Raw genomic sequence first — 12,899 nt, 5'->3', positions numbered from 1 at the left:
GTTCAGGACGGTCCCGGCGGCCGCGGGGCGCGGGAGGACGGCTCTCTGGGCGGGGCGGGGCGGGGCCCGGCCGGCGGCGGGCGTTGGGCGGCGCGGGCGGGCGGGAGTCGTTAGGTTTGTTCCCCGCACGCTGCCCCATGGCGCGGGCGTCCCGCTCGGACGGCCTGCCTCCGCCTGCTCCCGCGCCGCAGTCGTGGGCGCTAGCCCGGCCTGCGGGGGAGGAGCAGTGGGGGGGAAGGCGGGCGGGCGCTCTCGGCGGGGACGTCCGTGGCCCGCCCGGGCTACCGGTTGCCCGGAGCAGCCCCTGCTTGGACCAACGGCCTGGAGGGGCTCGGGGAGGGCAGCCGTGGGGGGCGGCGCCGTTGGACACTGGAGAGCACCAAGAGGCTGGCGCTGCAGACCCCAGGCAGGAGCCCGCCGCCGACGGGCCGCTCCCTCCCACGCTGCAGCGTCTCCGGGCAGTGTTGCTGCGGCTGCACCGCGAGCGGGAGCAGCTCCTCCAAGCCCAGGACTGCGCCCGCCACCTACGGGCGGCCGTGCGCCTTCTGAGGCTGCTGAGTCCCGGCGCGCCGCCTCCGGGCCCCCGCCCCTTGCCTCAGCTGTGCCGCGACCTGCTGCCGCAGCTTTCCCGAACGGCAGTCCTGCGAACCGGTCTTCGGGAGACTCCCGAGCCGCTACTCCTGGCGCGCCCCGTCGGACTGGCTACCCAGCGCCTGGATGCTGTCATCGAGATGCAGCTTCGCGCTCTGGGCCGGGCGCCCGCCAGCCCCATCCTGTCCTCCCAACTGGCCGACCTGCTGCTGGCACTTCCCACCTATCATCAGCTGCAGGAAAAAGCCTTAAGCCACGTCCCAGGGGCGGCACGCCCTTTCCCCGAGGCCCGAGTGCTCTGCCTCCTGACGGGGGAGCGGGGTTGCCAGGTGGCAGGTCAGCTGAACGAGGCGCTCAGGGGATCGGGCTTGTGGGACCAGCTCGGCAAGTGTTGTCGTGGGGAGCAGGAGCTGCTGCCAGGGCTCCTGGGCCTAATGGGAGGCGTGGCAGGTTCAGCCAGCAGTGGACTGGGGCTTGGAGGAGGTGGAGTCCTGTGGAGCCAGTACTGGACCCTGCTATGGACAGCCTGTGCTCAGAGTCTGGACCTAAGGCTAGGACCCTGGAGGGACCCCAGGGCAGCGGCACTACAGCTGAGTCAGGCACTGGATCAGGGTGAGTGGAGGGCTTGGGTGGGCGTCTGGGAAGGCTGGATTCCCTACTCCCTAGTCACTTCAATCACCTGCCAGCCTGACTACAAAATCAGGCCCCTTAGAGTGAACACCTCTTTGCCCCTCTTCCCCTCCACAACCCTGGGATTCAAGTAAAGCTTCTGAGCTTTCAAGGCAAAGCCTTGCTTTCCACCCCAGTCTTGAGTTTTAGGGTATGCCTCTTCTCTTCCCCTATCATTGAGTGGGCAGTGGTTGTAGAAAATTGAGGCCTTGTTTGCAGGCTAGAGTAATTTCTTCCATTAGCATCCCTGCCTCAGGAGTGTGAGAAGGAGCTGGCTTCTTTGTGTCACAGCCTATTTCATCAGTCTCTTATCCGGAGCTGGGACCAAGGTGAGAACGAAGGGGCACTGGGAGTGACACAAACCCCAGTTGGCCCTTCCCTATCAAACCTACCCCCTCATCTTCAGTCTTCTGCCAGGCCTTGGGATCTGCTAGTGATCAGAGCTGCCTTTCCTCATCCTCTCATACCAGTGAACTTCTGCAACAGCTCTTCCCTCCTCTCTTGGATGCCCTTCAAGAGACCAAGCCAGGGCTGCTCCTCTGTCAGCCTCAAGGTGAGACAAGTGGCTGCGGTTGGGGAAACAGGAGAACAGTTCAGGATATCTCCTTTATTCTTTCTCTCTGTTCTGTAGCCTGCCTTCTCCCAAAGCTGCTCCATAACTCCTCAGATACTTGTCCCTCCCCAGGTCCTGCACCCCTTGCCCTGGGGCTCTGCACTTTGCAGACAACCTTGCTTTGGTTTTGGGGCAGAGCTCAGCAGCATCTGGCAGCATGGGCCCCAGGTTCCTTCTTGCTCCTGATCCAGAAGGACTTACCTGTAAGTAGCTAGGAATGGGGAGGGAGCAGCCTAGGCTGGGCTCAGACCTCACACACTATTTCTGCCAAAGCCTGTGTTAGGCCAGGCCGAAGCTCTATCTAGCCTGGCCTCAGAGGAAAGGTTGGCCCTGGAGGTGGAGCAGCAGCTGGGCCTGGAAATCCGGAAGCTGACAATACAGATCCAGGTGAGGAGAGCAGGGACCCTGACAGTGGCCAGCTTTTGAGTTGGGGGGTGGGGAGGGTGCAGAATATCTCAGTGATTTGGAATCTTCTTAGAGTCTCTGCTGAATTTATCTTTTGCTTTGTTCATTTTTTGTTCTATTTAACTTTTTATTATGGAAAATGTAAAACATATACAAAAGTAGAGAGAAGAGTATAATGGAGCCCTGTATTCCTACACAGAGGCTTTAACAATGGTCTTTTGTTTTATCTATGTATTCCCTGCCTCCCCACTCCCACCCCCCATATCAGGCTCTCATTTTGTCATGTTAACAGCCACTGATGATCATTGCCTAGACCCATGATTTCATTAGGGGGTGCAAAGTGGTGATATTCCAATTCTGTCATTCCTTTTTCATTTATTATTTGGCTTACTCCTATAAAGTGAAACTTGTCCTCATTAATTATCTGATTATTCTGAGGTCTGTTTTGTAGAGAAAAAGCAAGATGAATGGTTGATTCCTTTTATTTACTAGTTTCTAATACAATGTCTCTCCTCTTTTTAAAACATATAATTTGTATTTTTATTAAAGTAATACATGTCCATAGTTTAAAAGTGAAATAGAATATAATTTTAGAAGGCTTCTAATGTCTACTCCCACCTCTGATTCCTCTTCTATAGTTTTACTTTCATCCACTCTTGGGTGTTTCTTCTATTTTCGTCTAAATTTATGAATAAACTGTTATGCTTCCATTGTAATTTTTCCTCATTTTGCACATTATCCCTACTGTGGAAGGTGTCTGTCTGCTGTTTCCTCTTCTGACCCAAATTTCTCCTCTTTGTCCTGAATAAACGCATAGCCGTAGAGTTCATTGCTTATCCCTCTATTCCTTTCTCTCTGCATTACTTGGTGCTAGGGGTCCCCCACCGCGACCCCAGTTTAACCCTAATCTAGCATCTGCATCTGCATCTGTCTCTTGGGCATTTCCACCTCAATTTACTGCTGCCTTCTTCAATTCAACATGCCCCAAAGCAGGCTCCTCATGAGTAGAGTGGACAGTGATGGTCATGGGAACTCTGAGGCATATGGTGACAGATACTCCATGCAAGGCTTATGGTTTGCTGGTGGCTTGGCGGCTTCAGAGGAGTGACAGGAGTTACTGGAGGTGGACAGTTTATAGTTCCTTGGGGGATTATTGGGGAGATGGCCTGACCAAAGCAGAAGATTCCTTTGTGTGTAGTGTATTTGTGTATGTGTGCGCTCGTGTGTGCACATGAGCTCACACATGTACACACACACACATCTGAGGTGTGGGTGGGGTAATGAGGAGTAAATAGGTGGAGGGCACTGAACACTAGGCCACAGATTTGAGGCTTTATCTCATGAGTGACTGGGGTGCCACTGTAAGAGCAGGAAGGGAACAGTGAAGGGTGTGACAGAGTTTGATCCAGCTATAGTGATCAGGATGGACGGGAGGTGAGGAGACATACCGTTCAGCTCCTGATAGTAGTGGTGAGAACAGAGCAAAAGGTACAGGGACAGTGTGCTCACCATGTGAAGCAAACACTGTGCAGAGCATTCTGATGCCTTGCTCCTCTGCCTGGTGATTGCACTTTAGTGTCTGCTCTGGGCATTCCACCACATACAGTACTGGGATGAAAAAGAATCGATTTTGTGAGTTTTCTCTCCAACTGAGCTGTAATGTCCCAGAGAGAAAGACTGTCTCATCATGTGACCTTGTATTTCCTGAGTGTTGAATGCAGAGGTTCCTTACTAATATCAGTTGACAGAGGGGTCAGTTCCTTGGCATAAATAAGGAGAAGGTTCTGATTTGGGGGAGAAGAGAGGAGGAGTTTGGATTTAGAGAGGCTATTGTCAGGATATGTACCAGGAACCACATGGGTTCCACCCTCACCCCCATGTCTGGCCCCCCACACCCCTTCCTCTCTTCAGGCTTGCTCGCATTCATCATTTTTTCTTTACAGACCTGCCACTACATACACCATTTCTTGGGGTTCTTCTCCTCCAAGATGGGCTGTAGAGAACCCATCTTTTTGCCATCTTCCCCCCCCTCCAAAAACAAAACCTATTGAACCAAAGAAACCAAATCAGCACATGGGCTTTTTCTTACTTTATGGGTTACACTGCTCTGGAGAAATGCAAGTGGGCTGTCAGAATACTCAGTATAAGGACATCCCAAAGGTTCCTGATTCTCAGAAAGTTACAGTCATTGCTCCTCATCTACACATAGTCCCTGCCTTCCTTTCATAGATGATAGCCAGATATTGTACAATTCCCCTTTCTTCAGCCTGTCCCTAGCATTTGCTTTTGAACATTGGTCATGGCGAAGGTATCTCGCTCTTTTTTTCCTATTAATGTTCCTATAGAAGAAAACCTGAGGGATTTCCATCCTCTGAACCAAGCTGGGGAGAGCAGGATAGTCCTAGGGCAATTGCCCACAACCTTTTCTGGGTCCAGACCTTTTGGAAAACCCAATAAAAGCAATGGTACCTCTCCTTAGAAAATGCTTGAGCCCATACAACTCTGTTCTTGAGTTTTATGGATGCCAGGTTCAACACCTCAGATTGAGAAGAGCATCAGAACTTGACAAGTCCCTAACAGATAAGCCCCTTTTACTTCTCCCTATCCCCATAGCTCCTGCCTGAAGAGTCACTAAGTCTCTTTTTTCAAGAATGCCATAAACAAGCTACACAGGGCTTCGAACTTCACATGCCACGGGGTCGGTACTGGCGGCATCGTCTCTGTCCTGGTAACTCCTCATTCCAGCATCCCCAGGGTTCCCAGGGGTAAGAGTATCCCGACCCCTCCAAATCCTGTCTCCGCTCCCGTCCGTCTTTGTCCTCACCTCCCGTGCCTCCCTGCCCCCACACTGGAAATCCTACTCTCTTCCCTCAATCACTCCATTAGGTACTCAGTGGATCTCAGTAGCTTTATATCCGGTCCTTTCTTTTCTCTCACTCCAGAACTCCCCAGTATTCCTAGTGAGTATGCTGGGTTTGTGGTCCGCACTGTACTGGAGCCTGTGTTGCAAGGATTGCAGGGTTTGTCACCTCCAGCCCAGGCCCCTGCCCTTGTGCAGGCGTTGACAGCCATCCTGGATGCCTGGCTTGACCACATCCTCACCCATGGGATCCGGTTCAGGTGGGGTGAAAAGGAGGCAGTGGCAGGGGTACGAATGGAACTGGAAAAGGGGAGGAGATAAGTGGGGCGGGGCAGTTTAGGAAGACCAGAGGGTCAGGGGCCCACATTGTACCGCCGCCTTCAGCCTGCAGGGGGCACTGCAGCTTAGACAAGATTTTGGAGTGGTCGGGGAGCTGCTGGAAGAAGAGCGGTGGGGCCTGTCCCCTGAACTTCGCCAGAGTCTGCTGATGCTCAGCGTCTTCCAGCGGCTGGATGGGGCCCTGCTGTGTCTATTGCAGCAGCCCCTGCCCAGGACTCAAGGCCACAGAAGGCCTCCCTGTTGCTGTGAGTCACACCCCCTTCTCAACTCCAGGTTCTTTGGGCCCTCATTTACTACTTTAAGTGTCCCATCCCCCATGCTCATCATTGATCTGGCTTCAGCAATCCCCCAGCAGCCACCTGCCTTCCACTCCTGCCTTACCAGGTGCATGTAATGAAGTCCAGACCTCGGAATTGCCCAGCAGCAGCCTCAACAGCCTGGAGAGCTTGGAGCCCCCTCTTCGGCCTGGAGCACCCCCAGCCCAGACAGCTCAGCTGCTAAACACGCTGTGGGGTGAGGGACCTAGCCCAGAGGCTTATCTGGTGGGAAATCAGCAGGCTTGGCTTGCCCTGAGGCAGCACCAGCGCCGCCCCTGGTGGCACTTGCCTTTTCTTTCCTGCCTGGAGACCAGTCCTGAATCCTAAGGAGCCTAATCAGCAGCCAGAAAGTCAACGCTCTGCATTTCTGGCTGGGAAAGCCCAGACATTTGAAACTGCATGTTAAAGAAGACTACATTTGGATGCTTGGAAGAAAGCATACCTGAGAACAACAAACTACACAGAGCCTGGACTTGCACGCTAAGAATCCAAGACATCCCAGTACCTGGAATCCAAAGTAAATGGCAATACCACAGCCCGGAAAGTGGAGGTCAGCATCTCTGGAGGCTCAGGCCTAATTCCCCATCAGTGAAGCCATCTCTGGGCTAGACGCAGGGAGGAGGGCTATAGGGTTGGATCTCAGAGTAAAGGGAAAGAGAAAAAACAATAGAAAGCAGAGAGCCTAGATGCCACTTCCTCTTAAGTCCCCAGGTCAGGCCAAACACAAAGTTAATACATCAGAAACCACAAAGGCGAAATAGTCATTTCTACAGCTGGATCTGTCCCAAGGGCTGTATTACCCTGTACTCTCCTCCCCATTACTACTTTCAGCGTTGAACCGTATTGGGCTGTAGGGCCTTCACGTGGTTACTCAGAGTCCAACATGTTTAATCTTCAATTACCTGAGTGGGGTTTACCCCCTGGTAGGTGCATAATCCCTGTCGTGGTGATGGTGTCCTCCTTGTAAGGGACCAGCACTTAAGATGGTGTTAACCTAGATCGGGAACAACAGGGAACGTAAGGGGAAAGGGAGCAGAAGGACCTGTTACCGGAGCCAGGTGCAAGCGGCTTTTACCCCATATTATCTTTACTGTGGTACAACAGGGCTATGAATGGATAGGTAGTAGTCGCTGACCGCTTACTTTGGGCCACTGTATACCCTGTGCCGAAACCATCTCTCCCGCCTGGCCGCCCTCCACGTCTCGGCCTGCGGAGCTCGGAGGTCCGCCGCCCCGAGTCGTACTCTGCGGAGGCCGGGGGGCGGGGCCTGCGTCAGCGCGGCCAATCACAGCCTCTTTCACTAATGACCTGGCTTTCGGTGCGAATGCTTCCGGGGAGGAGGTTACCATGGCGGCGGCCTTGGCTCGGCTGGGGCTCCGGGCTGTCAAGGAGGTTCGGGTTCAGTTCTGCCCCTTCGAGAAGAACGTGGAGTCGACGAGGTACGAGGGGGAAGGAGTGGGAACGGAAAGGAACGCCCTTCTCTCCCGCCGGGGTTCTCACCCCCTCGGCCCGGCGCTCACGCCGCTTTCCCACCGCAGGACCTTCCTCCAGGCGGTGAGCAGCGAGAAGGTCCGCTCCACCAACTTAAACTGCTCAGTGATTGCGGATGTGAGGCACGACGGCTCCGAGCCCTGTGTGGATGTGCTTTTCGGTGGGCTTGCTTGGGGAGTCGGGCGGGAGGGGCGGCAGGCAGCCCGCGCCCCATCGGCCCCGTTGCCCTTCCCGTGCCTCATTCGTTCGTTTCTTCCCCAGGTGACGGGCATCGCCTGATTCTGCGCGGCGCCCACCTCACCGCCCAAGAAATGCTCACTGCCTTCGCCTCCCACATCCAGACCAGGGGCGCAGCGGGGAGCGGGGACAAGCCTGGCGCTGGTGCGGGCCGCTGACAGCGCGTAAGAGACCAACAAGCAGATTTTTGCCTGGGACTTACTAGGACACTTATCCAAGAAAAGTTTGACTTAATCATTCAAATCACTATATGGAGGGCCACAGCCCCCCCCCCCAAAAAAAAAGAGCCCTATGACTACAAATCTAACCAATGCTTCTGGGATGAGACGGGATCTGGAGGGGTCTAGACAAACTTGAATTTATTTCATTTTCTAACCATCACTCACTGCTTAACCATTGCCTCAAATATGATACACTCACTCAAGTATAATACCTCTTTCTCTTATTAGCTAAATCCAGTGCTGTTTTCTCAGTTCTCATCTTTCCATCTCAGTAGCATTTGCCACTTTTAATTCACTCCCTGTGGAACTTAACCATAAAGGTGAACTTTTTTGTCTTCTCTATATTTTCAGGGCATCTCATCTTCTGTTCATAACTTGAACTGCTCTCTTGGGTTAAACCCTGCATTTCTGTTTGGGTCTAATCTCAATTTCTCTGCTATAGTCAGGTTACCTACTACCGGTTTTCTCCAAATCCTACAAACATTCTTTGTCCAAAATAGAATTGATAATCTTACATACACATATACTTGCTTCTTGCAGACTTCCCCATTCCTTTTAAGGGCACTTCATCTGCTCACCTACCTGGGCCGGAAATCACAGCATTATCTCTGGTTCTCCTGTCTCCTTTTCCCCGCATATCCAGTCAGTAAGTTCAGAATATTCTCTTAAACAAAAGCTCCTGAAATGTTCCCTTCATTCCCATTCACTCTCCTGTATTATTGTTACATTCTCCTACCCTGTCTCCTTTTTCTCATCATTTTTGCTGCTGCTTAATTTTATCTTTCCAAAGCACATCACTGGTTATGTCTCACTACTACTTGTTTCAGAGAACAGCACCTAAAGTACTTTTCATACTGAGTTACCACCCATTAGTGTGGATCGTGAAATCAATTTAGGGGGTTAAGTCAGCCTTTAATAAACAAAGTAAAATAGAATAAAAAGTATCTGTGCACAGCACATGGAATGGGAAGTATTGTTTTAAGAAACTTAAGTTTTAAGTATATAATTATGAATCTATATGTAGGGTGTCCCAAAAAAATGTATACACACTTTAACAGCTGACAGCTTAATTTTGAAAATGAAATGTATTTTCATAAACACTGCCTTTATAATTATTCTAATTGTGTGTATACTTTTTTTTGGCCACTGTATGTTTGCATATAGATATATATTATATAAAATACATGCACGTGTGTGTATCTGCATGTACTTGGTTGCAATATAGGATTTTTTTTTTTTTACTGTAGGTTAAAGAAAAAGATGGTTGCTAGCCATTGGTTTAGAGAACTTCAGAATGCTTAGCTAGGCAATCAAGGATCTCTAGACACTGCCTGCTGGGTACTTTGCCAAATACATTTTCCATGACTCTCCTACAGCATTACTACACTGCTTCTCTGCTTTAAAGGATGCTATCTACAAAGGGCTTTTTAAAAAAAAAATTATTTTATTGTTTTTTTAAATATGTCTTTATTGATTTCAGAGAAAGGGAGAGAGAGAGAAAGATAGAAACATCAATGATGAGTCATTGATTGGCTGCCTCCTTCATGCCCCACACTGGGGATGGAGCCCAAAACCCTGGGAATTGAACCATGATCTCCTAGACCATAGGTCGATGCTCAACCACTGAGTCATGCCGGCTTGGCAGGGCTGGTCCCCCCCCCCCCCTTAATAAAAGAAAACTACCACAAGGCAGTATAGTGTAGTAAAGATCAGAATGCCTGAGATTGAACTCCCAGCTTTGCCCTTAAGTAGCTATGTAACTTTGGACAAATTACTTAGTCCGCCAATGCCTCTTTTTTCATTTGTAAAATGGGGATGATAGTTCCTACCTTGTAAGACTGTTGAGAGGATAAAATGAGTTGACATCTGTTAAACACCTAGAACATTACTGGGAATGAAATAAGTGTTATGTACAAGGCCTTACTTTGTGCGTACCGTGAGAAGGCAGGGTTCTTTGGAAAAGACATTAATGCCTGGGAAAATAGAAGGCAGCAGGAAAAGAGGAAGACCAAATATGAGGTGAATTGACTCCATAAAAGAAGTCATAGGCATGACTTTACAGGTGTTGAGGAGAGCTGTTGAAGACAGGACATTGGGGACAAAACTCATTCATGGCTTGCCAGGAGTCTGAGCTGATCAATGACATGTAATACACAAGAAGCTTTATACTACAGTTGAAGTTACAACCTAGTTTGAATTCCCCAGCTCTGTTAATTGGCTATTATCTTTGGCCAGACTTAAGCACTCCTTATTTTTAAAATGGGGTTGGTTCAAACATTGCTGAAAACATGTAAACTTGAGGTTAGGGCTGTTTTCTCTGTCTCCAGCACCTTGAATAGTGCCTGATACAGTGTGTGCAATAAACACTTGAATTTACAAATATTTAGCATACCTTATGCCTATAACTTTCATTAAGATATAAAGATGAATAATAAAACTCAAGTATGTAATAAGTGCTACAACAGAGATGTGGACCAGGTTCAATGGTAGCAAGAAAGACAGGACTGACAATTGGGTTTGGTTAGAAGGTCATTTTTGAATGAGCAAAAAGCCTACCAGTGCAGAGTGGGGCCAGAAATTAAATCACAATTTGGACATGCAGCATAAAGTATTTTATATAATGAACTTCAATGGGAAGTGTGATAATAGCTAGAGTAGCATAAAGGTATGGAGTAGGGTTTTTTAAAGATGACAGGGATGTGTACTTTATGAACCTTTTGTGGAGGAGAGACTGTTCCATGAGTGACCACTGCTCCACTGGCCAGCTAGATCCTGGTCAAAACACATTGTTTCCTGAAAACCCCCCAGAGACTGTCTGATCTACCTGTCCCCTATCCCCCAGGCATGTTGGTTTCTGGAAAGCATTGTTGCTCTGCTCCAGGCATGTATGCAAGGCATTTTCCCCTTATCTGGGGTGACTTACACCCCTTAGCACCTGCCAAGTGGCATAGAGGATATTCCATGTTGTCTTTGTCACTCAAGACTCACCTATATGTAAATTCCCTTAATAAACTCTTGATGTACACTTACCTGGCAGGGGAGATACCATGAACACGAAGATGGTGAAGGTGGTTTTCCCAGGGCAAGGCTTATCCATTGCACTCCAGATATACTGAACCCTGCGACTTCCCCCAAAATAGAAAGCTCAACTGTATAATTTTTGGTAGTGGGAGACTCCTTTTGTGATCTCCCCTAAAAAATAAATAAACTCTTAATGAAACAATGGAGTTGTCAGCCTCTTTTTCCAGTTTCTCAGCCCCAGAAAATTTTAACACCTTTTATGCCGAGCTGTTGGTTACAAATAAGTAGCTGAATCTAAGTTGCTTTCTGAACCATCATCAAATACAATGTTGGGGGGGGAAATGTAATGTTGACTCTTATAGGTCAAACTGAGGTGCTCCTTCCTACAGCCTTCCATATTCCATAAGGAAACCATTTCCTTAAGCTCCTTTGCTTCCTGGGTTGTAGAAAAGAAAAAAAATACACATTCTCTAAGTGCATGCACCATCATTATGGTCCTTTTAGGGTTCATTTAGATAAAGAATCCTAGACTGAGTGGAGATACGACTTGTCTAAAGTCACAGGGTCTCTGAAAGACACTTCTGGAACAGAACTCAGGCTTCCTCTTGGGTCCACTCCGGCATCTTCCATTTCACTAGGGAAGTGGGCAAAATGATCCAGTTTGATTCCGATACATCTGGGTTCCAAGCTAGCCACTTCCTGTCTGTGACCAGGGCCAAATTATTTGAACTTTGTAAGCCACAGCTTTCAGCCACCAGATTGAGACGTGGTGGTGAAACCTAGGGTCCTTATAACTTTGATTAAATTTAGTTTTAAATCCTAGCCCTAGAAATAATTTCTCTCCATATACAGAAGTGGGCAAAAGTAGATTTACAGTTGTTCATATGGAAGATAATACAATGATTAATAAATTATAATACAAGAATAAACTTTCATGTATTCACAACTATAAACCTGTTTTTATGACTCCTGTATCTGTATATCTGTATATGTATACATATCTCTCAGAGACCTGGCCTTTTCCCCATTAACAGCAACCCCCCCCCCACCCCCACCCCCGCTTCCACCAGGCAGCAAAAGAGAGTAGCACAAACAACAAACGGCTAATAGTCACATGGTGTGGACCTCTTGCAGGCTAGATAACATTTTCTTTTTTAAGGTAACAGATTTTATTTTTTTAAATTTTATATTATTTTAGAGAGAAACATCGATGTGTGAGAGAAACATGGTTTGGTTGACTCCCACACATGCCCCCACCAGAGATGGAACCCACAACCTGGGAATGTGCCTTGACTGGGAACTGAACCCGCTACCTTTTGTTGTATGGGACAATACTCCAACCACTGAGCCACACCAGCCAGGGCAAGATAACCTCTTGACCTAAGTTATGCTTCATTGCTGAGTCCTAAGGTAGAGCACTGCTTGACTACTTTCCCATGAAACCAGACAGAGGGACCTGTCTGGGACACACCTCAGAGCTGCCCTCAAGACCTGGAGAAATGATTCGTTACACTTACCTCCAACTTATTGCTCCCAGCAGGACGCACAACCCTTGTGATTTTGCCCTATATAATCTGTAACCTACAGCCCCGTGCATTCGGGTGTTCAGACTTTTGAGCAATACCTACTTCTACCCCGCTGGTGTGGAAGTTGTCCAATGCACCAGGAGGTCGCCAGTTGAATTCCTGGGCAGGGCACATGCTGGGTTGCAGTTATGCAGGAAGCAGCCGATCGGCACCCGTTAGATGTTTCTTTCGCTCGCTCTCTCCCTCCCTTCCTCTTTCTGAAATCAGTAAAAACGTATTGAAGAAAAAACAAAATCTCCCAGTACCCCTGATGGCACCATTTACCAACAAAATAGCCAATATTTCTCTACTGCCGTTCTCGGTGTTTAGTGTTCAGCTCTGCTAGTGCCAGGTGGATGAACTCTTTCTGTTCTGTGGAGGGCAGTGTTAATTGAAAAACACTCGGGATAGCATCTCAGGTATATATATTTAAAAGAGCCTAATGTGAGATTGGTTTTTTTCCTACTAGCCTGTGGGCTTCGTGAGGACACCAAATAAACGACCCAGTGGACACAGTCCAGGAGAGCCAACGTGGACGATGGGCCCCATGCCACGCCGGGAACTTAACCT

The 12,899-nt window shown here is 49.0% G+C and overlaps 2 protein-coding genes across 4 annotated transcripts; both read left to right on the top strand.

Moving 5' to 3' along the window:
* The first annotated feature begins 129 nt into the window (after positions 1–129).
* On the top strand, positions 130–6,334 carry CCDC142 (coiled-coil domain containing 142). Of its 2 annotated transcripts, XM_081157107.1 has the most exons (9): positions 130–1,203; positions 1,503–1,589; positions 1,667–1,813; positions 1,946–2,076; positions 2,147–2,260; positions 4,892–5,006; positions 5,221–5,398; positions 5,523–5,722; positions 5,862–6,334. In XM_081157107.1, the coding sequence occupies exons 1-9, from the start codon at positions 138–140 to the stop codon at positions 6,119–6,121; spliced, it is 2,298 nt and encodes a 765-aa protein (XP_081013233.1). In that variant the 5' UTR covers positions 130–137; the 3' UTR covers positions 6,122–6,334. The 2 variants fall into 2 exon arrangements, with proteins under 2 accessions (XP_081013233.1, XP_081013232.1); XM_081157106.1 differs by having other exon boundaries at positions 1,667–2,076.
* Positions 6,335–7,084: 750 nt separating this feature from the next.
* MRPL53 (mitochondrial ribosomal protein L53) lies at positions 7,085–12,889 on the top strand. Of its 2 annotated transcripts, none has more exons than XM_081157120.1 (4): positions 7,085–7,233; positions 7,333–7,445; positions 7,547–7,686; positions 12,799–12,889. In XM_081157120.1, the coding sequence occupies exons 1-3, from the start codon at positions 7,142–7,144 to the stop codon at positions 7,678–7,680; spliced, it is 339 nt and encodes a 112-aa protein (XP_081013246.1). In that variant the 5' UTR covers positions 7,085–7,141; the 3' UTR covers positions 7,681–7,686; positions 12,799–12,889. The 2 variants fall into 2 exon arrangements, with proteins under 2 accessions (XP_081013246.1, XP_081013245.1); XM_081157119.1 differs by lacking the exon at positions 12,799–12,889 and adding an exon at positions 10,781–10,966.
* The last annotated feature ends 10 nt before the right edge of the window (positions 12,890–12,899 follow it).

The sequence above is a fragment of the Miniopterus schreibersii genome (genome assembly GCF_964146895.1).
Source record: "Miniopterus schreibersii genome assembly, chromosome: 13".
Taxonomy (NCBI): Eukaryota; Metazoa; Chordata; class Mammalia; order Chiroptera; family Miniopteridae; genus Miniopterus; species Miniopterus schreibersii.
Note: the sequence above shows the minus strand (reverse complement) of the source record. Positions and strands in the feature narration are given on the sequence as shown.